This window comes from Pseudorca crassidens, chromosome 12 (genome assembly GCF_039906515.1).
Source record: "Pseudorca crassidens isolate mPseCra1 chromosome 12, mPseCra1.hap1, whole genome shotgun sequence".
Taxonomy (NCBI): Eukaryota; Metazoa; Chordata; class Mammalia; order Artiodactyla; family Delphinidae; genus Pseudorca; species Pseudorca crassidens.
The window spans coordinates 49,784,162-49,808,972 of NC_090307.1; the positions used below are offsets into that span (position 1 = coordinate 49,784,162).

Sequence of the window (24,811 nt, forward strand, 5' to 3'; positions counted from 1 at the left end):
TAGTTGCCTAACAGATTACAATATGCATCCTTGGTTTATTAGATTCCGCTCAAATTTGTACTTTTAACAGTTGCTGAAAAATACAGGAAACTTGCAACAATATAACTTCCTGAATTCTGCTGTCCTTTATGTTAGTCTTGTCATATTTTATACTTCTACATATGTTTAAACTATACTATTCATTGTTACTATTATTTAATTAAATTAATTAATTAATTAATTTTTGGCTGCGTTGGGTCTTTGTTGCTGCACGTGGGCTTTCTCTAGTTGTGGCGAGCGGGGGCTACTCTTTGTTGCCGTGCGCATGCTTCTCTTGTTGCAGAGCACAGGCTCTCGGCGCACGGGCTTCAGTAGTTGTGGCACATGGGCTCAGTAGTTGTGGCTCGCGGGCTCTAGAGCGCAGGCTCAGTAGTTGTGGCGCACGGGCTCAGTTGCTCCGCGGCATGTGGGATCTTCCCAGACTAGGGGCTCGAACCCATGTCCCCTGCACTGGAAGGCAGATTCTTAACCACTGTGCCACCAGGAAAGTCCCACTATTATTTTAAATGTTAATATTTTTATTTATCTACATATTTACCTTTCCATTCCTATTAATCCCTCTAGTTCTGTGCTGTTTTCATTTAGCTGGATGAATTCTCTTCATTTGTTACAGGTTATCTTAGCTTTTGTTCATCTGAAACTATTATTGTTTCATTTTTGTGTTTGGAGGTTATTTTCTCTTAGTATAGAATTCTAGGTTGGTTGTTGATTATTTTCTTTTTCTGTCTTAGCACTTTATAGATGTCATTTTTTAAATATTCTATTTCCATTATTTCTGATAAAAAATAGGTTTTTAGTCTAATTGCCATTCACCTGAAGGTAATGTGTTTTATTCTCCCTGGCTACTTTTAAGATTTTCACTTTGACTTTGTTTTTTAGGACTTTGAAGTATCTAGCCATGGTTTTCTTCATATCCTGCTGAGGTTTGTAGTGCTTCATACGTTTGCTAGAGACTCATGTCTTTTGTTAGCTTTGGAAAATTCTTGAGCAGTATTCTTATTGCTTATGTGTTATTTTCTCTTCTCTACATTTTTTCTCTTTTTTTGGCTGCACTGCATGGCTTGTGGGATTTTAGTTCCCCAACCAGGTATCAAGCCCATGTCCTTGGCAATGAGAGTACGGAGTCCTAACCTCTGGACCTCCAGGGAATTCTCTCTCTTATACTTTTGTAACTCCAGTTAGATGTGTTTTAGGCCTTTTCACCATGACGTACATGTCTTTCTTTACATTTTCTGCTCATATTTTCTCTCCTTTATATCTTTTTGATGTGTTGTATTTTCTATATGTTTGTTGCTCCCTTTGACTTAAGAATTCTAGGCTTTGCTGAAATTCTCCATTTGTCCTGTTTGTTTTTTTCCTTGAATATATCAGTCATTTTTAAAGTCTCTCAGATAACTCTAAAATGTGAATGACCTATGTGTCTTCTCCTGTTTTCTATTATTTCTATTTGTTGTCCATCTACTCTTTTTTTTTTAATGGAGATGAAATTCGCATAACATGAGGTTCATCATTTTAACCTTTAAAAATACAGGCACCCCTCAGAGATATTGTGGATTCAGTTCCAGACCACCACAGTACAATGAATATTGCAATAAAGCTAGTTACAGAAATTTTTTAGTTTCCCAGAGCATATAAAAGTTACGTTTAGACTGTACTGTAGCCTATGAAGTATGCAGTAGCACTGTGTCTAAAAATCAATGTACATACCTTAATTAAAAAATATTTTATTGCTAAAAAATGCTAACCATAATCTGAACCTTCAGTGAGTGATAATCTTTTTGCAATAGTAACATTAAAGGGCACTGCTCACAGACCACCATAACATATATAATAATCATGAAAAAGTTTGAAGTATTGTGAAAATTATCAAAATGTGACACAAAGACACGAAATGAGCAGATGCTGTTGGAAAAATGGTGCCGATCCACTTGTTCCACACAGGGTTGCCCCAGACCTCTGATGTGTAGAAAAACATGGTATCTGTGAAGCACAATAAAATGAGGAATCCCTGTATACAATTCAGTGGGTGTTAGTATATTCATAGTGCTGTGCAGCCATCACCGTTATCTTATTCTAGGACACCATCACCCCAAAGAAGAAAACTCATGACCAGTGACAGTCAACCTCAATTCTCCCCTCTGCCCGTCCCCTGGCAAAGACTGATCAGTCTACTTTCTGTCTCCGGCTTTGTCTATTCTGGACAGTTGATAGAAATGGAATCATACAATGTATGGCCTTTTGAGTCTGACTTCTTCACTTAGCGTAGTGTTTTCAAGATTTATCCATGTTGTAGCATGTATCACTACTTCATTCCATTTTGTGGCTGAATAATATTCCATTGTGTGGATATTTACCACATTTTGTTTATCAATTCATCAGCTGAAGGACATTTAGGTTTTTTTCTACCGTCTGGCTATTATGAATAGCGCTGCTGTGAACATTCACGTATAAGTTTTGTGTGAATGTACGTCTTCAGTTCTCTTGGGTCTATACCAGGAGTGGAATTGCTAGGTCATATGGTACCTCTGTTTAACTCTTTGAGAAATTGCTAAAGTGTTCTCCACAATAGTTGCACCCTTTTACAATCCCATCAGCATGTACAAGAGATTTTCTCTGCATTCTTGCCAACACATGTTACTTTCTGTAGTTTTTTTTTTAAATTATTATAGCCATCCTAATGGGTGTTGGCCATTTATTCTTATTTTTTTTAGAATGCCTTGTAACTTTTAATTGAGGACTTATTGACTTGTTAGGGCTGATCTGTTTCAATTTTTACCTTAGTCCAAGGAGAGGCTTTTTTGAAGTCTCAACAGAGAGACTGAATTGGTTTTGAAGGCCCTTCTGATTTGGTGGGGCCTACACTCCAATCTTTGTCTCCCTCGAACTGGGCAGAAGCTGAAATCTCTTTTCAGCTCTTTTGCTTCCGAACTGCTGTTTTCTGCTAGTTTTCTTGAATTTACCCCTCTTTGTGTTTCTTCCTCTCTGGAACTTGGTTCTTTAATTTCCAGCTCTCTGTTAGCCAAAAATTCTCTCTTCTCTCAGTCTAGTAGGACTGCCACTTTCTACTTGGACTCTATTTTCCTGTTATACAGCAAAGTAAAGGAAAAGCCAAGTTGATTATGGGGCTGATTTTCTATTTTTCCCTTCTTTAAAGAGTTGTAGCCCCCTCTTGTTCCTCTCTGTGTACATTACTCTTCAGTGCCTTCAGATGGTTTCTACATTTGTCTAGATTTTATAACTTTTATTAGCAAGAGGGTTGGTTTGGTACAAGCTAGTCTGTTATGATGGGAACCACGCATATTGATGTTTCACGAATTGAATCACAAGAAAATGAAAAACTGATACCTATTGAGAGTGAGAGCATGAATTTTCAAGAGAAAATCTGGACAAGGATATAGGAGAAAGGAATTTTATTTTCAAGCAAGAGGGCCAAGTCAGCCATATTGAAGGATGGTAAAGGATGATTTAAAGTGAGATATGTGACACTAAGTTGATATTTAGTAAGTTTTTTGAAAATGGAACAAAGTGTTTAAAGAATACGAATTGGATGAAGAATTTAAGATAAGAATTGAAGAGAAAATATTTAATGAGCAATTATTGGATTGGATTTAGTAGTGAAGAAATTAAGATTATGAATTTGGAACGAGTGCTATTAGAGTAGTACTTGGTTAATTTTGTAAATGTTAGTGGTTATTAGGTAGTTGGAGATTTGAGTGTTTACTGTGATGTCTAAAGAACAATGTATATCTGGTAAGTATGCCAGGGAGGATTGTGTTCGCAAAATCTGGGTGGTACAGACACAGTAAACATATGGGCGGAAGAGAATGACTGAAGTTCTAGGAATGGACATTACGTTTAAAACATAGACAAGTAGAGAAAGAAGGCAGAAATAGATTTGTAAAGAACAATACTTCCCTATCCTCTTGTAGGATTAAAAAACTGGGGTTTGGAAAGAAACTATGTGCTTTCTCTACCCAAATATTCCCAAGAAGGGAGCCAGGTGTTATAGAGCACCTCGTATCTGTGTTTTTCCTTTCGCCCTTTTGTGAACTCTCAAGGTTAGTCAGTGATTTTTTTCACACTTTCATTAGGAAATTTGCCAAAGGCATCCTTTTGAGGCAGCTGTCTCTGTACCCTTGGAGGCCATCAGTAATGTTTCCAATCCATAGGAGTAGTCGGCACAAAAATGTTGGGCTGAGCTGAGTCTTTGTGGTTTAAAACATTTCCCCTCCAAAACCAGTCCCCCTCCTCAAACAGTATAAAATATATCACATTTTGAGGCTTCTGGTCCTTAGTCTTTTGTTACTATATCTTTTCAGGTAAAATTCATCATTAATAGTAAATATATCCAAATATATTAATAATGAAAGGAGACTTAATTTTTTAAACATAATTTAAATAACAACAATAGTGGGCACATTAGAAATCCTTATACATAAATAAATAAGAATTCTTTTTGTATAGAATGTTATAATTTTTAACTTTCACTGTAAAGTAGAATATACTTGAATCATGGTGTTCTTTTGGTCTAAGGTGGTCGGATGATATATTCATGCTAACAATCTTGTGAAGTCTTTTGAATCTTGTGAAGCATATTAAATATGATGTTGTTAAGTCCATGATTAAAATGCATTAGAATAAGTTGAAATGCATTTGTGTTTTTGTCCCTATTCAACTGAATAGTATAGGCAACTGTTATACCATATGCATCTTTAGTATATTAGTCTGACTGTTTTTCTTATTTTACTAAACTGTCTTCTTTCAGCCACCCACACAGAATATGCCTATGGGTCCTGGAGGGATGAATCAGAGCGGCCCTCCCCCACCTCCACGCTCACACAACATGCCTTCAGATGGAATGGTAGCTGGGGGTCCTCCTGCACCACACATGCAGAACCAGATGAACGGCCAGATGCCTGGTAAGTTTTTCTCCTCTAAGACATTAACACCGGAGTTGCTTAGCAACTGAAACGACGTGGGGGCTCAAGGGATACTAGATTGTTGATGACAAAACTGCTTTGAATGCCCCCGAGTCCAAGCTCTCTTAGAGTTTGTTAGCTACAGAGCTACGTGACCTGTATTCAGTGTTTATCAGGCTGCCCTTGGGCTTTGATGTAGCTGACACACAGCATTCCTCTGATGAACAGAACTGGCTAAATTTAGTCTGTCTGAAACTATGCAATACAGCTGGCTTTAGAAGCTTTTGGGGGAAAAAAGGCATTGTGCCATGGCTTAAGAATTAAGATCTGTTTATAAAAATGTGTAACATTTCTCTGAGTTTTGTATTTACTTAAAAATTTATTGGTCTCAGAAACAGTATTGCTGGAAAAGACACATGGGGAGAAAAAACAAAACAGGCTCTAAAGTGCTCATGTATTTAGTATTTCCTCATTGGTCTTTTGAAACTGAGTATGCATTTTTATGAATACATATGTTTATAGTATAGTAGAAATATGGAAATTGATATTGAAGCAAAATTAAAAGCTGAAAAGTGTCAGGTTTCTTATATAATGAACCATTTACTATTTATCCATTTTAAGTTTAGAGCCGCTTAAAATATCCTTGAGACCATTGGATGCTTATTTAGTTACCTTTTGCTGGTTTGAATTTTTAATCTGAAAAGTATCAGTATCTTTAAACTATTTTGTTTTTGTAACATCAGTCACACCCATACCTATAATTCATATTTTTACTTTCTAAAGACAAAGGTTGTTTTCATTAACAAAAAGAAAGTATTAAACAAATAGCAATAAAGAGAGTAAATTAAAATAACAGAGCAATTTATTTTTTAAATTAGTAATATTAGCATCCTTAGGATAGTGTTGTCTTAACTGATTATGTTGGTTGGTAGCATTGGTGTCCAGGGACTATGGGTGTAAAAAATGAAGCAAAAGAGAGCACAGAGCAAAAGAGGCCAGATAGCCTGGCTTATAGGAGATTGATGTGTGATGGGTCATGTAGGAGCGCTGTGGTGTCTTGGTGGCAACCTTCTCTTTCCTGCCAAGGCTTCCACGGTCATGGCCCAGTGGCCCTCTACCATGTGGAGGTAGGAATAAAGAGGTAACTACTTGTCTGGTTGTGGTCAGAAGCAAGCTTCTTGCTTAATCCACATCTAGCTCATTAGGACACATTGTTTTTAAAACTGGTGGGGTAGTGCTAATGCAGGTTAGCATGTTAGAGGAGTTTTGTGACTTTTTATGGTGGTACATTTTTTTTTTTTTTTTTTGCGGTACACGGGCCTCTCACTGTTGTGGCCTCTCCCGTTGCGGAGCACAGGCTCTGGACGTGCAGGCTCAGCGGCCATGGCTCATGGGCCCAGCCGCTCCGCGGCATGTGGGATCTTCCCAGACCAGGGCATGAACCCATGTCCCCTGCATTGGCAGGCGGACTGCCAACCACTGCGCCACCAGGGAAGCCCGGTGGTATCTTTAATTAGGATTTTGACTCAAGTTCTCCAGATAACATTCAAGCCTAAGGCTGAGGAAGCAAGCAGCAGCAATATAATTATTGTTAACGTGACATTTTCGTTTTTGTGTAAGGCTGTCTGGAGTAAGATATACTCTTTTTGAGCCAGAGATTTTCAACCACTTATGACCTAGATTGTCCAGAATACCATAGAGCTTCTAAAACAATTTATAGTTAGAGAGTTTACAGTTAGGTGTAGGAGAAATTGGAAGTCCAGTTACTTATATTGTCTTTATTTAATAAGTTTTGTATAGTATTTAGCCAACCTTTTTATGCACACAAATTTGTAGCTAGGCTTTTAATTTCCGATTTTAGTTTTGTTTTTAATATTTTATTTTATAATGTAAGTTGTAGTGCTTCTTATATGCTGTTTGATTTGTTCGTATATCCTCTTAGTCTTAGGTTCCTTTTAAAAAAAATTAATTGATTAAAAAAAATAGATAATATGTATCTATGGCACCAAAATAAAAAAGGTACAAAAAGGCGCATACAGCCCCTACCTACCTACCCAGACTCTTTGTTCCAGACAGGCATTGGTACCCAGTTATCCTTGAAAAACATATGCATGTGCGTGTATACATTCTATTTTCTTTCTTCTTATTCTTTTTTTAAAAACACAAATGGTAGCATATAGTAGATATTACTAGATATCATTTTTTTACCTCTTAAAGGTTTCTCTTGGAGACCATGAGTATATAAACATATATTTTGGAGACCACTCGGTATATAAAGAGCTGCCTCATTCCTTTTGATGACTGCATTACATTCTTTTTGATGGATGCCTCTTAATTTACTTGGACAGTTCCCTTCTGATAGAAATATAGGTTATTTCTAGTCTTTTGGTGTTAAAAATTATGCTCTTGTGACTATGCCTGTAAAATATAAATAAATAAGTAAACAGATAAACTTAAAATTTTGCATCCATATACGTACACACACAAAAACTTGTATATTTATAGGATAAGTTCCTAGAACTGAAATTGCTAGGTTAAAGGTACATGCATTTTATTTTTATTCATTCATTCATTCATTCATTCATTCATTTATGGCTGCGCTGGGTCCTTGTTGCTGCATGCAGGCTTTCTTTAGTTTCAGGGGGCTACTCTTCGTTTCGGTGTGTGAGGGCTTCTCATTGTGGTGGCTTCTCTTGTTGCGGAGCACGGGCTTTAGGCGCGTGGGCTTCAGTAGTTGTGACACGCGGGCTCAGTAGTTGTGGCATGCAGGCTCAGTAGTTATGGTGCATGGGCTTAGTTGCTCCGAGGCATGTGGGATCTTCCTGGACCAGGGCTCAAACCCGTGTCCCCTGCATTAGCACCACTTCCCCTGCACTGCGCCACCAGGGAAGCCCTAAAGGTATATGTATTTTAAAATATGGTAGTTATTACCATATTGGTCTACATAAAAATAGTAGACCAATTTATAGTAGATTTATTTATACATTTATATTCTCTCAACAAAGTATGAAAGTGCTTCTTCATAATATAATTGGAACAAAACTTTTGATCTTTGTAAATCTAATAGGTGAAAAATGGATCTCATAGTTTTAATTTGCCTTTTTATTATATTAAATAAAGCAAGCAATTTTCTCATGTTTTATGACCCCTTTTGTAGTTTTCTTGTGAAGTGATTATTCATATACTTGGCCCTTTACTGCTGGTGGTCTTTTACTTGCTTTATATGTTAAGTAAGTAGTTTGGTCTGTGATATTTCTTGTAAATAATTTTATCTTTTTATCTTTTTATTACTTAATTTTGTTTTGTTGGTTTGTTTTGTTTGTTTGTTTTGTTTTGTTTATTACTTAATTTTGTTTTGTTGGTCATATGCAAATGTTTTATTTTTATGTACTCTACTTTATAAATCTTTCATGGTTCTGGGTTTTTTGGCATACTTAAAAAGGCCCTTACAGTCCAAGATTATTTTTAAAATTCTCTGTTTTGTAATACTCTGTTATGATTTCTTTGCTTTTTCTTCTTTTTTAATGTTTAATTTTTTTATTCATCTGGACTTAGTTTTGGTAGAAGGAATGTGGTAGGGACCCAACCTGTATTTTTCCAGATTATCTACTCAGTTGTTAAACATCATTTATTGAATTATCTTTTCTTTTGCTCATTGATACTTAACGTCAGCGCCATTGTTATTTACCAAATTATGCATTTTGGTCACTTTCAGACTGTGCTCTAGGTTTATTGATCTGCATTTATGTGTTAATACTACATAGTTTTAATTCAGCTTTATATGTTTTGGTCTCTTACAAAGCAAGTCCTCCTTCATTACTCTTTTTTTTTTTTCCAGGATGTTCCTGGCTTTTCAAAAGCAACAGTTTCTTAATCTGTAAAACGATAATAATGTCTACCTCACAGTATTTGCTATCATTCATGTAAAGCATTTACTTTGTTTGCTATTGATTAAATACTCAAGTTATTGTTTGTGTTCTTGTTACATTAATGCAAAAAAATAAATAAGCTTTTTAAGGTACTTTTGTATAGGTCATCTGTTTAACTTTCATATTTTGGTTCTGATCACTTTTCTTCAAAGGGCCTAACCATATGCCTATGCAGGGACCTGGGCCCAATCAACTCAATATGACAAACAGTTCCATGAATATGCCTTCAAGTAGCCACGGGTCAATGGGAGGTTACAGCCATTCCGTGCCATCGTCCCAGAGCATGCCGGTACAGAACCAGATGACCATGAGTCAAGGGCAGCCAATGGGAAACTATGGCCCCAGACCAAATATGAATATTCAACCAAACCAAGGTAAGTAAGCTTTATAAAATTCTTGACTAGGATGCTCCATTAGCCTTCGAAAATCGAACAGTTTTTTCAAAATGTTAGCTGATTTGCAAAATTACAAGTTTGAAGTGAGGAACAATAATACCCATAGAAAAGGAACATCAAGTTCGAAACCAACTTAAAATAGTTTTTTCCTTTTACATTTAGAAATTAAAATGCTCAATTTAGCTTTTTAAGCTTATTTATTTTTATGTCTTTGGACAGTTTGAGATTTTATATTTTTGGATTTTTAAGCTAATCAATGAATAACCAAACATTTGGTTAGAGCTAGAAAACTGAGAAAATACAATTTTATCTTTGTAAGTACACTCCTTAAAAAACATCTGTGGTTCATTTTACTTGTGAAGAATATGTTAATTTCTATGAATTTCCCTTGATTTAATATTTTCTGATGCTGTGTTTCAGCATTAAAGGTAATTTTAACATAATTTGTTATTAGAATGTTCAGTGGAGGTGCTGCTGTATTCTTATATTCTTAGAGTGGTGTGAAGTCTATTAAAGTTTATTACCAGCCTCAGAGAATGAAATTGTTATCATGTTTCTCTTTTAAGTATTCTTGTGAATAATAACTAAAAACCAGTAAGTGGCGCTCTGTTCTGCTAATTGCCTGGGAAAACATTTGGCCTGTTGCCAGCCTAAAGCTATTTCAGTTACTAAATGCAGTGAGGTTAAGAGTCTAAGATAGAATTAAATGTATTTGCAATAAAATTTTCTAGATTTTGCTTATGAAAAACACATCACCAGAGTACACCCAGAAAAAGGAAGTTAATCTGTTGATCATGATTTTTGATGAAATAATATATTGTAATTTTAAAATATTAATAAAGATATTTTCTGTAATTTAGATAAAATACACCGGAAACAAAGGGAGATAATAGAACAAATTGTCAATGGATGCAGCTTCACAAAACTGGCACTTGCTCCATTTTTCCCCGCAAAAGTTCAGTGCCCATGGTGGAGTATTTTTTTTTTTTTATTCTATCAATTAAAGGTTCAAAACAACAGCAAGATCCAGTCAGTGCTAGATCAGAAGGGGGTTCAGATGTTTCTCTGTACAGTTTGGTTACCAGGAAAAAGCAGAAAAATTGATAGTGATTCTTTACAGCAACCACCGTAGTTATGGTACACTTCTTAGAAACTATAGTTAAGGAAAGGTAGGATGTGCGCAAAAATGATGTTGCTGCAGCATGGTTTGATATGACATTATAAGATCTGAAGAAGAAAAAATAATGCATGCAGCAGTGGGTATGTAGAAAATAGTTAACTGTTTTTGGAGAAAGGACTTGAAGTGTTTATAGGAATTTTTTGTTCAAAACATAGGGACCAACTAGTCTTTCTATTTTTTTTAACTAAAATTATTTTTCTTTTATTGAGTTATAATTAACATACAATATTAGTTTCAGGTGTACAACATCATGATTCGATATTTTCACACATTATGAAATGATCACCACGATAAGTCTAGTTACCAACTGTCATTGAACAAAATTGTTAAATATTATTGACTGTATTCCCTATGTGAAAAATTAAAAAAAAAACATACTAATACAAAGGCTAATATAATAAAAACATGTAGACCTACCACACAAAACATATCATTTCAAAAAGCTGCTCAAAAAGTTGGCCCTATTAAATTTACTGATTATATATTACTATGTTCATGGTCATTATACAAATTTCAAGTTACTATTTTTTTAGCTTTAAAAGAAAAATGAGTTTAGATGACAGTGGCATTGTAATTGGTGCCTACTTTTAGTTGTAGTTTTATTTATTTTTTTTAGTTGTGGTTTTATACATATCTGTGAATTGAGAAAACTGAAATATTTTTTAATTCAGCATTTAGGTTTATTATTTTAGCAGAATATTTCCCTCTAAGTTTTCTTATGAGGACTACTGCTTTTAGGTGAAAGGTTTAACAAGTTTTTAATGTTAATTTCTTTCTTAAATTGCTAGGAAAATATTGTAAATAGTCAATCCAACAAACTTTCCATGTTATTCTCACTGTTATCCAGATAAAGTTCAGTGACCATCACTTTGAACTTTAGGAGTAAGACCTGTGTTCAGAGTGAATCACTGTCTTCTTACGTATTGGATCTACTCACTCATGGAGAGAGAGCGTAAGCTCCACTGGAATTCAGAAAGCTCCAGAAAGGGAGAAGTTTGCCTCTTTTGTTCACACTGTTTTGTTCTGGTGCCTAGAACAAAACCTGAGGGTAGGCATACAAATCTGTCTCTTCAGTGAATAGGAACTGAAACCAGATGTTATATGATAACCCGGAAAGACAGAGTTAGTGCCTTAAAGATGTTTCTTTAAAAGTCAAATTGGAATAGTAAGGCTTTCTGGACCAACAGATAGCATTTGGTAGAATCAGCAGTTTTCATTCCCAGGCATTAGTGATTATCGCTTTCCACATTTAACATCATTTTACTTACTTATTCCATATTCAAATATAAGGATTTTCACAAAGTGTTATATTTGTGTTAAAGCATGTATTTCACAAGTTCCGGGTATGGTATATAATTCTTCAGACTTGGATCCAAGTCTTGGCCCCATAGATTACCGTGTGTGGGATCTTTGACTCACTCACTCAATTTCTTTAAGTAAGATTAAGTGAGATGATAGCATTTAAAAATCCTAATTCGGTAATTGTATTGTTTACATAAAATCAGTTAGAATAAACAAGGTAGTTTTTTTTTTTGTAATAAAAACTCAAGATCAGTTTATTGGCTATTGTCTTTTTTAACCATAAGATCTCATTTATTTCTGGCTTTAATTTTGTTTGAGTAGTATTAAGAAAGTTTTGATTCATTTAGCTAATAAGTTGCAAGTGATAATGATCTGATCTAGAGGCTTGGCATTAGAGTAGTGGGAAATTTTTCTTTCAGTACCTTTATTATTGTAAATATGAAGGGCAAAAAGTATGTATTACCATAGCCAGGATTGTTATAGTTACTCTTATTATACAGTGGTTTATTATCTGATCAGAGCTGTACACATCTTTGGGTTAGTAGCTACTGTTATTATCCTCATTCCGTGCATGAGGAAACACATCCTTTGGAAATACAGGCAGGCCTGCTGTTGCAAAGTTCTGATATGCATGAACTTCTGTTACCACAATTTAGTTAAATAACACCTGTTGTCGAACAACATGGTTCAGAGTTCACTTACCATGGTGTATTAACTGTGAGGAGTTGCATAAAGCACAAACTTGGCTGCTGTCTCCTCAGTCCACAAATCACTGTATTTATGATTGTCATGATCGATGACCATTCACGTCACTTTCAGATTCTGTCAGTGATTGATCACTGTGCATCCATCAGTTATGCACATAACAGCAAAGCATGGAGTTGTGTTGCTTCCTTGGCTCCCAGAGATACATGTTATTTTATAAAAATAGATAATTCAAAGAGGGCCTTGGCCAGCAAAGGTAAAAGTCTAACAAAGAAATGAAAAGTAATACTGCGGGAAATAAATCCAAGTCCTTTGTAAGTAGAATTAGAGAAGGAATTGCTGACCTTGGGAATGTTGACACTGCTGCCATTTGAGAGACTCTAGATCTGCATTGCAGGTCCTCAGTGAAGGTGAACTTGCTGATGTAAATGAGGAAACTGGCTGTGATGAAAGAACGAAGATGTCCCAGAGAAAGCGAGACTAGCAAAATATTTTGTATTAAGGAAAGTCTTGGAGACATTTCATAACATTGAAAGCGCAAAGGATAAAACGTTGGAAGTTGATCTGCACTCTTTTTTAAAAATTTATTTATTTTTGGCTGCATTGGGTCTTCGTTGCTGCACGCGGGCTTTTTCTAGTTGCAGCGGGCAGGGACTACTCTTCGTTGTGGTGCACAGGCTTCTCATTGTGGTGGCTTCTCTGGTTATGGAGCACAGGCTCTAGGCAGGTGGCCTTCAGTAGTTGCAGCACGTGGGCTCAGTAGTTGCGACTCACAGGCTCTAGTCGCAGGCTCAGTAGTTGTGGTGCATGGGCTTAGATGTTCTGCAGCATGTGGGATCTTCCGGGACCAGGGATCGAACCCTTGTCCCCTGCATTGGCAGGTGGGTTCTGAACTACTGCGCCACCAGGGAAGCCCTGGAAGTTGGTCTATACTTAAAAAGGAATATGCCAATTTGCCAAGCTATAGAAAAGATGCTAGCTCCGAATCATCAGTTACATCATGACAGTTTGGAGCTAGCATCTTTTTGAACTAAAGATGGGAAGATACTAAATCATGTTTGTATACTGATAGGAATGATCCATTGGAGAGAGGGGAATTGATGCTGCAAGAGAGTGAGGAAAGGAACAATTGCAGGAGCAATGTATTTGAGCTGCTGGGAGGAGTTTGAGGTCAAAGTCCCCAAGACTTCTGTCACCTCAGAGCCTAGCCCACTGCAGAGTTACCGGGAACAGTCCCCAAGGTTGGCTTCATATCTGACACCAGTTACAAGTCTAGGGTTCCCAAAACTACTCTCAAGTTCAGTGATTTGCTGGAAAGGCTCACAGAACTCACTAAAAGTTGTTATACTTAGAGTTATGATTTATTACAGTGAAAGGATACAGATTAACGTCAGCCAGGGGAAGAATCCAGAAGACGTATGAATGCAGAGTTTCTTTCCTCATGCAGTCAGGATGCTTTGCTCTCCTGGTCCAGCGTGTGACACACAGAGTATTGGTAACCAGGGGAATTCACCCGAACCTCCATCAATGTTCAGAGTTTATATTGGGGCTCCATTATGTAGATCTGATTGATTGATTGATTGATTGATTGCTCACGGTGTCTATCTCAGTCTCCAGTCTCTGGTCCCTCTGGGCATGATTCAAAGCTCCCGCCAACCAGGTTCAGGAGCTTTAGGAATCCTCAGTTTAATAAATTTAGTAAATCTTCAACATAAAAAAGCACTGTGATATTATACTGAATTTCAAGTACAACATAGAATATCTACAAATGAAAGAATTATTTCAAACATTTTATTCCATAGAAATATCATGTGTACCTCCATAGTGGATTTGAGTGAGTGAGGACTGTGCATACACTCATCTTTCTTCACTGTAAAAATTGGTAAATTGGGCTTCCCTGGTGGCGTAGTGGTTGAGAGTCCGCGTGCCGATGCAGGGGATGTGGGTTCGTGCCCCGGTCCGGGAAGATCCCACATGCCCTGGAGCGGCTGGACCCGTGAGCCATGGCCACTGAGCCTGCGCGTCCGGAGCCTGTGCTCCACAACTAGAGAGGCCACAACAGTGAGAGGCCCGTGTACGGAGGAAAAAAAAAAAAATTGGTAAATCAACATTGGTAATATTGCAAGTTTCTTTTTGTTACAGTTTAGGTATACACAACCATTACATTGTAGTTCAGACTAGATGCTTTGTTTAAACATTTGATCATTATTCCTATATTGGATGGGTTTTTCAAGATTGTAATCTTTCCCCCACTGATGACATTTTTCTGGTTATAAAATACCTAATATGAGAAATTTGGAAAAGAAGGAAAAGCATAGAGCATAAAATAAAATCACCTATATAATCTTGCACTATAAGTTTTAAATTACTCCACAGACAGGGTACAGTCCACTTATGGTTAGTAAGTAACCTGTACTTAGGCTCTTTGTAGCAACAGTTTGAGTACCTGTAATTACATAATTATTTGTAAATATCTGTTTAATTATTTTTCCCTAGACTCTTTAAGTTCTATGAATTCAGGAACTGTGTCATGTTTTTGTTCACTATTTTATCCTATTTGTTAACTGATAGATTAGCTAGATTTCCTGCTGCTGTAACAAATTAGAAAACTAGCATCCTTGTCTGTTGTATTGTCATCCATTGGCTGTCATTCCATGAATGAACCAAGGAAGGAACCTGTCAGGTACTGTCAGAGAAAACAGATGATTGTCAGTTATACCAAAACCTTTCAGGTTTGGGAGACAGAATCCAGATGAATTTCTATTCAACAGATTATAAACTTAGTTTCATTATGACTCATTTTTTATTTTGAAATAATTGTAGGTTTACAGGAAGTTGCAGAGGTAATATAGAGAGATCCTGTGTATCCTCCTTTCAATCATCTTTAAGCCCTGGCAACCACTGTTGCTCTTCTCTCCATTTCTATTATTTTGTCATTTTCAGAATGCTACATAAATGGTATCATGCAGTGTGCAGCCTTTTGAGATTGGCTTTTTTTACTCAGCATGATTAATATTTATTCAACTTGTTGCATGTATCAGTTGTTCATTCCTTTTTGTTGCAGAGTAGTATTCCATGTTATGGCTGTACCACAGTTTGTTTAACCATTCATCTGTTGAGGGACATTTCAGTTTCTAGTTTTTGGCTTTTACAAATAAAGATGCTCTGAACAGTCGTGTACATGATAATGTTTTTGTTTGGACATTAGTTTTCATTTTTCTGGGATAAATAACCAGGAGTGCTATTGCTGGGTCATATGATAAGTTATATATTCAGTTTTTTTAGAAACTGCCGAAGTGATCACCAAAGTAACTACCATTTTACCATCCCACCAGCAATGTGTGAGAGATCTGCTTTTTCCAAGTCCTTGCCAGCATTTGGTATTGTCAGTTTTTTTCTTTTTTATCTTAGCTGTTCTAAAAATGTGTAGTAGACTACATCTCATTGTGGTCCTAATTTGCATCTTCCCAATGGCTACTGTTACTGGACATCTTTTCATGTGCTTATTTGCCATCTCTATATCCTCTTCAGTGAAATGTCTCTTCATGTCTTTTGCCCGTTTTCTAGTTGAATTATTTTTTAACTATCTGTCCATCCATCTACTCATCCATTAATAGCATCTTTTTCAGAATGCATTTCAGGGTAACTTGCAGATGTTAGTACACTTTACCCATGAATACTTTAGTCTGCATATCATTAGAGCTCAACGTTTAAAATTTTTTCTTTTTTCTTTTAATAGTTTTTTCTTTAGGTAATATTTACATGCAATGAAGTGCACCAATCTTAAGTGTATCATTCACTGGGTTTTGATGTATTTGTAACATTTACTCCTTGGGATTCATTTTATAGCTAACATCCTAGGTGCCCTTATGGGATGCAGTTCTAATCCAGTTTAACCATTTTGCATGAACTATAATCTGGTTGCTTTTATGGTAAAAGGGGACGATTGGTTACTTTTTTTCCATTACACCTCTGTCTCAACGTGTGATCCTAAGACTACCGGGATCAGAATCATCTAGGGTAGTTGTTAAAACAAGATTTGTCTGCTCCACCCCATACCTGCTAAATCAGAGTCTCTGGGGGTAAATTTTAGAAATTACGTTTTACAAACATTCCAAGTTCATACTTACTTACAGTCCATTCCCTCAGAAGTTTTTTCTAGGCAGGATCATTTCTTCTGTACCTGATGGTTCATAACTTTTCAGCTTTCATGCTAAGTGACACAAAGCTATATGTTCTAATATAGCCCATCTCCATGGCTTTCTACTTGGACAAGATAGGACCTTACTTTCACAACAGATTGTCACTTGTGTCCCATAAATCTAGAGCTTCTGGAATGCCTTTCATTCTACAATAGATGTTTAACAGTGACTTTGTTTTCGAATTAATATTGTATAGTATAGTTGAAACTATTAAGAGAAGTTGGCTAAGAGATTGCCTAGCTTTTTACTTTGCTGGATTTATTAAGCCACAACACATCCCTTTTCCAATTTTCAATCACCAGAAAACTGAATACATAATCTAATTCTCAGACTAGTTTGTAGAGATGCCTGTGATTTAGAATTATGCCCTTGAGAATCCAGGACTTCTTAACTCAGCACTATTGACATTTTGAGCTGCATAATTCTTTGTTGTTGGGGCCTGTCCTGTGCATTGTGAGATATTTAGCAGTATTTCTGTCCTGTACCCACTAGGTGACAGTAGCAACCCCCCACACCAGTTGCGACGACCAAAAATGGCTCCAAACTTTACTGAATGTACCCTGGAGACAAAATCACCCACAATTGAAAACCACAGCCTTAAGAAATAATTACTGTAAGGAAGTACATGTAAGGATTGTCTGTGCTACTGAAGAAACTAACAATAACAGAAGTTATTGATTGATACTATTATGTTTCAGTACTTTTTAATACTTTCATGAGATTTCTCTAAAAACTTCATGTTATAAAAAGTTTGTATCTCTTAATGAACTGTTCTTTTTACTAGATAAAATCTATCATGGTTCTATTTCTTCATTGGTTTCTAGGAAATTCAGCTGAGTTTGTACTAGTTAACAGTGACTTTACTAAGCTGCTGGGATTTTCTTAGTTACTTGGCTCATGTTCTTTTATCCTTGGTGTTATATCTAAATGTCTTATTATGAACTGCTTGAAACTCTTGATGAGGACAGATGTACGTTTTTGGTAAGTAAAGAATCCTGTTCGCTTTAAGTGGCTATTTAATAGGTGGGTGAGCTAATTGAATTTACTGGAATACAGGGATTTTTTTTCTTGCAAATAAACCATTAGTAATACATTCAAATGAGAGCTGTAAGTGGTTTAGTTTGAGACTGAATGGTTAAGGAACAAGTAGTAAAATGTGAGCAGTAGATGATGAAACATGAACAAGAAAATAGGCTTGGAGTAGGTATTATCTACGCGGTTTCGTGGTCACTATAACAGAGATAATAGATGAAGTGAAGAAACTTCTTGTATTCTAGGATTTTATTATTAGAGTGATGATGTTACATAGAACTGTTTTCCTGGGAGATATTACATGGGAGAAGTATGATTTGACTTCGAAGAAGAGGTACACATAATGGTTAAGAGCATGGCTTTAGAGTTCTCACCACCATTTCCTAGCTATGCAACTTTAGGTAAGGTTCTTAATGCTTGTATGCCTTAAGTTTTCTTACTTGTAAAATGAAGTTGATAACAATACTACATGTTTCATAGGGTTCGAGGAGGATAAATAATAGACATAAAGCTCTTAGCTTGGGCTTCCCTGGTGGCACAGTGGTTAAGAATCCGCCTGCCAACGCAGGGGACATGGGTTCGAGCCCTGGTCCGGGAAAATCCCACATGCTGCGTAGCAACTAAGCCCGTGCGCCACAACTACTGAGCCCATGTGCCATAACTACTGAAGCCTGCAACAAGAAAAAAAAAAGCTCTTAGCTTAATGCCTGGCCCATAATAAGTGCTCATTAACTGTTAGCTGTCATTTTTAACCTTTACTTAAAATAATTCATAGATTAATGGTATGATTTACAGAGTTTTAGTGTATTGGTTTGCATCTCAAGATATGAATATATATGCATGTATGTATATATTATATGTATATAGAATTTTAAAAATTATATAGTTCTAAATTCTTCACAGATTATTTGAAGCTTATTTTTTTAAATTAATTTATTTTAGTTCAGTTTTGGCTGCTTTGGGTCTCTGTTGCTGTGCAAAGCTTATTGTTATCTTTTTGAACAAGTAACTTGAGACAAAACTAAGTATTAACTGTCTCATTGGAGCAAAGAATTCCAATAATGTAAAATACGGTGATTTGGGAATATTTTACATCTGTTTAAGATATAGGACATTGTTTCCATAGAATATCTGTTAGGGTGTGAAACTCAAAATGGAAAGAAATAATGTGGTGATGTACATTTGTTACATGTCCTTTTAAAACACTTTTACAAAAGCATATTATAATTAAGACATTAGTAGGATCTTTGTATCACACTTTCTAGTTCATCTTAGCATCAGAATGATTTATGTAAAAGATAAAGAGTAACCTTTAAGCATACAGTAATGTGTGAGGTCACTATTTGTAGAAAATGATTTTAATAGACTTATTATCTTCACTTTGTAGCACAAATTTTTAGAACTTATTTTGGGGGTAACCTTTTGAGATTTAGCTCTCTCATTTCCATTAGTATCTCAAGAGATAACATACATTTATTTGCCAGTGTAGCATATTTCATTATCATAAGAAAAATAATATGCTTCCTAAACAATCAGAATTGAAGTCTAAATTTTTTTTAATGGATAAGGCTTCAAGGGAAAAGATGAAAAGTACCATGTTTTAGCAGTGCTCTCCTCCTCCATTCTCTGCCGTTTTAGGCTTGATCTTGAATGATGTCAGGGATCCTTAGAGGGAGAGAAGTGACAGAGAATAAAAGAAGGGTGGTAATTGAGCTCTTTGGGATTGGAAGTGCTGACAGTCCCCAAAGATAAAGCACAAGTGGCATGGTCTTTTCTATCTAGGGCTTAAACTAGAATTACTTTTCTCCTTTACAGCAGAGCTTGGAATTTTGTTGTTATTGTATCCTTTGGGATTTTCCCCCAGCTATTGTGTTTTTGCTTTCTTTCTCCTTTATTTTTAATTTTGCTTCCAGTGCATATTATATGCTTTAATTTTATAGTTATCTTCTGTTAAGACAAGAGGTCTTTAATCAGTGATGGAGAAGAAAGACAAGGCAAAACCTTCATTTACTAAAAATGAATTCTATAAATGGCCAGTCATGCTGCCTACTATATTATGAATGCTAGTATTCAGTACTTTATTATATACAAAATACATTTTAAAAATTGTAACCTCAGTTAAAGTAGTTAGTGTTTTGGAACTTTTTAAATGGCATAATTTGTTTCTGAACTACTAAGTTTGCTATAGCTTCAGTAGAGGCAGTGAAGAACAGTAGAATAAATGTGCTTTTGAAGTCAAACTTGAGTTATGCCTGATTCCCAGTTGATATCTATTAGCTTATATGATCTTGATCTTTGGATTCTTTGGCTAAAAACTTGACAATTAGTATCCTTACCTTTGGTAGTTGTTAGTGATTTACATTAAATAAATGTGAAAGCATGTCTGGTAGTGTTAAGTGCATTCTGTATCAAGTTCTCTTCCCCTCCACTCTCCACTGAGCCACCTTATCCCTACTATTAGGAGTTTATTGTTGAAAAACAAAGTCCCAGAGTAAACTTTGAAAGGTTTATATTTATGACAAAATTAGAAGGAAAAAGGAATTTGAAAAGAAGTAGAAGAACAGAAGAAGGCAAGTAGGAGAAAAAGAGTTAGCTCTGATAAAATACTTCTTTAGATAACCAGTTCTTCAAACTGGAAGAGTGAGTTCTTTCTGCTTACATTGTTGCTGCTATTGTAGGTCAGCAACATATTTAAAGAGGTGGGCATGTTTTGTTTTGAATTTTTATGTAAATAATGAGCTTTTGGCTCATCTGGGCAGTTTTGCCTGTAAAAGTTTTCTAGTTCTTTGCCTTTTGTAATTTCTTCTTAAATTTTCCCCAAAGGCGGGGAGTATGTAGCTCTTTAGGCAGTAAACTGGGGGATGACTCATACATACTTCTCAGATAGTAATGGTTATAATGGTAGAATGATGAGCTCCCCATACCATAACTTAGCCTGGGGAACCTCTGAAGAGCTGCTTACATGTTTACATGACAACACAGAACTTTATGGCCATTGTTTATTATATCATGTGATATATTTTTACTGTTGCCAATGTGACACTATAGCAGTGGTCGTTGGGCTACCTCGATATTACTTACTTTGGAAACCGCATAGTTCTGATTTCTAAGTCTATGGCTTATTGTAGTTCTCTGCCTAGGTGTTTTTGATTGTGTATGTGTGTGTTAGAGCTTATTAAGAAGCATTGTATAGTCTTGATTTCAGGAAGACCTTTTTAGTTTATAAATCTTAAAGTTGGAAAAAGGAAAGAAGACCCTTAGATTTTTGTTTTAAAATTGTTTATGAAATTCCACCAATATAAGGAGTATATTCATAAATGTGTTTGTAGTTTCCCTGTCTACCATTATATAATGACTGGGCATTGAAAAAGGAAAAAAAAAATGGATACACTGAAATTAGATTTCTTTCCGTTAGTTCGACTACTGATTTGCTGTGTGATTTTGTGGTTTACTTTGTTTTGGCATATGTTCTTATGTAGCATAAGGATTCTATCTTTCCTAGAAAGATTGCATAGATAAATACTATATAGTACATAATAAAAAAATATATACATTCAGGATGTTTATATATTGTATCCACTCTTTTTTTAGAAATTGTTACAGTTTTCCTCCAGTGGAATTCAAATCAGCTACCATGGATTACTTGTTTTCCCTTGTTTGCAGATTATTTTAGGCGTGTGAACTGTAGTTCAAAGATTTGTTTTTATTACTTGAAGTCAGTTTATCTTGCAATAAATTATATAGTTTAGGGATTATATGATAAAAGATTTTTGTATTTCTCTTAAGATGTTAAAATTATATGCAAAAAATTACGTGCATAATGTTTTGTCTGTTTTCAGGTCCAATGATGCACCAGCAGCCTCCTTCTCAACAGTACAATATGCCGCAGGGAGGTGGGCAGCATTACCAAGGCCAGCAGCCACCTATGGGAATGATGGGTCAAGTTAACCAGGGCAATCATATGATGGCACAGAGACAGATTCCTCCCTATAGACCACCACAACAGGGTACGATTCCATTTGGAAAATTTTTAACAGTAGTCGAAAGGCTTTAAATTTTAATGAACTTTTCATACAGGCAAAGTCAGAGCTTTTTGTTTCTTGATTTTTAAAAATCATATTTTATTATTTTTCTTACAAGGTAGTGGGTATAGTAGGTACAGAGGGTCACAGAAAGTGGATATGAACTTCCTGGTTTATAGCTTTCTTTTATTTATTCTTTTCTGGGAAAAGTTTACGTCAAAATTTTATATCGAAAGCTTACTAATTTACAGCAGAAAATACTGTTTTATTTTTGAGAAGTTACTAAATTTGAGAAGTTACTAAATATATGATCAGAAACAAACCCTAATTTATTTCAAACTGCTCTAATATCAAAATAAAAAGGAAATTAATTTTCTTCCAGTTTGAATCTCTTAGGAAGTTAATGTTTGTTTTTTTGAGTTGGTATTGTTTGATATTGCATGTATGGTCTTAACATTAATTTTTGTGAAATGTGGTGTGTGGTGTTGCTGTGTGTTTATGTATGTGTGTGTATACGAATAGTCAAAAGTATCTGAAATGCCCCAAAGCATGGGAGGGGAATCTACAGAAATCATCTCTCATAACGCCAGATTAGACGGAAAGCCTTTGAATGACCTGGAGAACAAATTATTTACATCTTGACTGGTTGTGGTTTTTCAGGCCCACCACAGCAGTACTCAGGCCAGGAAGACTATTATGGGGACCAGTACAGTCATGGTGGACAAGGTCCTCCAGAAGGCATGAACCAGCAATATTACCCTGATGGTAATCTCTCCTAATGTTAACTTTCCCATTTTCTATCCCTGCCCAGTATTAATGTGGGTAGCTACTCAAAACATTCTAATCAGAATGAAGAAACTAACAATGTGTTTCTTCCAAATTTAGAAACACTGCAGTAATCTAAAGCATCAATGGTAGCATTCGTTTATAATCTATTTTAAAGTATATTTTGTTTGGTTATTCCATATTAGTACCATCAGGAATCATGTTCTGTCATTGGAATCCTTTCTTATATAAAAGAGGATCCTTTTATATTTGGAATTGTTCATTTGAACCAAAGCAAAGTGTTACTGATTTACTTTTTTAAATAAAAGCTTTTTTGAGGTAATTCATATACCGTAAAGTTCACCCACTGGTTTACTTTTATGCATTGTATAAATACGAAGAGAATATAGTTTTGAGTATTCTTCCAAATTTCATCGTGTTCGTTAATGTTGCATATGTCTCAAAGAACAGAACTATGTTTATATACATTAGCATTTGCACTTGAGAAAGATTTTAGAGACTGAATCATATCCATAATATAGCTGTTTATAATAGAGTTAGTAGAATAGAAAGGCATTTGGAAACCAGATTTTAACTTTAGTTACTTAGTTTAATGGTATGTTTATTTTTTAGTGGGAAAGTGGCTTGTGAAAAAGTGGTCAGTAAAAGATGTACTGTGCTTAGTAGTAACACAAGCACACAAGCAGGCTTTCATCATACAGTTCTTTGTTTTCCTGTATGTTTGAAAACTTTATGATACAACGTTGAAGAAAAAATAATACAAACAAATAAAATTGATCATATAGAGGTGGTTAGATTTTTCTTGTTTGGAAGGACTTGCCAAAATCTTCATTTATATTAAGCTCCCTTGATGTATTTAAGGTGAACTGCTTAACAGAAAACTTGGGCAAACTAAGAACTTCAAGCTAAAGTGTTGGGACCATTTGACTAGAAGCTAATGTAAGCTAGCACGAAGATATAATTTGATGTATTTAAAAAATAATTTTGTCCACCACTTTTTATCAGTGTATAAAGCATAAGTGGTATAGGGATGTTGGTTTTTTCCTGCAAAGATTCTGCTTACACAAGCAGAACAAACACCTGTAGAATTTTGCACACAAAATCTCTGTTAGTGGCAGTGATATGTATGGATAATTCTGGTTAGAAGACAACATTGTTTTTTAATGTTTTACTTGCCCTGAATTATTTAGAATGTTGGGGTTTTTTTTCTTTTTCCTTTCACATGTAGACATTATATTAAGTTTTTTTTTAATGAAAAACTTTAGTTACATTTATAGACTATAGATATTTTAAAGAAATGAACTCTAGGTTGTTAAATATTATACATTAGGAAGTCTGCTGAAAATAAATGATTGTTTTGTTTTATTTTAAAAATACATTTTAAGTAATTGAGTTGAATTTAACACTGTTATTTTGATCCTGAATATTTCCTGAAATGTGAAATTTGTATTGTTATAAATATGAACTTTCTATTCAAAATAGAGATGTTATTTTTGTAAATAGCAGAACTTTAAGGTTGCTATAAATAATTCATTTTATTACATAATGGAATTTTAAAATTTCAGTGGTACCATTTTTGCATAGCTGTGTATTAGTATATTTGTCTGACATTTATATAGAGTATTCCATTTATAACAACAATTAATTTTCTTAAACAGCATTGGATATTTTATTATTATGTTTAGATACTATGTCAATAAATATGTAGATTAGGGGTTGGCAAACTTTTTTCTGTAAAGGGCCAGGAAATAAATATTTTCGTCTTTGCAAATCATGTGGTCGCAGTCTAAACTACTGAACTCTTGTGGTAGCATGAAAACAGCTATAGAATATATAAATGGATATGACTGTTCCAGTGAAACTTTCTTTACAAAAACAGGCCACTGGCTGTGTTTAGACTGCAGACCATAGTTTGCCAATCCATAATGTAGATATTTATGAGGTGGTTTGGGAACATTGGAATACTAGAGCAATGAGTATTACATTTATTCATAACTATATTCCTCCTTACTTAATTAGGTATTTTTCTAAAATTTAGTGTAGATTTTACCTAACTGAAAAGTTACTTCCTGCGATTTCTTTGAGCAGCTTAGTTAAAAGGACTAGAGTATTGATTTCATTAAAAGTCTGGTCATCTTGCAGGTGTAAATTTATCGTGCCTTAAAATTAAAGGTGTACTCTAGCACTTAACACAGTATTAATTTTATGAAGGTGTATGTTTATGATACTCTAGAAATATTTTCTAAAGGCTCCTAGAATGGCAGGATTAAGCAATATATTTTTGCATCTGAAAATACTTT

General features: G+C 35.2%; 1 protein-coding gene across 6 annotated transcripts in view; it reads left to right on the forward strand.

Annotated features, from left to right (window-relative positions):
• The window catches only part of SS18 (SS18 subunit of BAF chromatin remodeling complex), an 83,324-nt gene that overhangs the window by 39,716 nt on the left and 18,797 nt on the right, over nt 1-24,811 (forward strand). For 5 of the 6 annotated variants that reach the window (XM_067699435.1, XM_067699434.1, XM_067699437.1 and 2 more), the window contains exons 4-7: nt 4,805-4,958; nt 9,040-9,261; nt 21,543-21,710; nt 22,386-22,490. In XM_067699435.1, coding sequence (XP_067555536.1) covers nt 4,805-4,958; nt 9,040-9,261; nt 21,543-21,710; nt 22,386-22,490 — 649 coding nt within the window. The remainder of the gene's footprint in view (nt 1-4,804; nt 4,959-9,039; nt 9,262-21,542; nt 21,711-22,385; nt 22,491-24,811) is intronic. The other variant, XM_067699439.1, reaches the window with a different exon arrangement.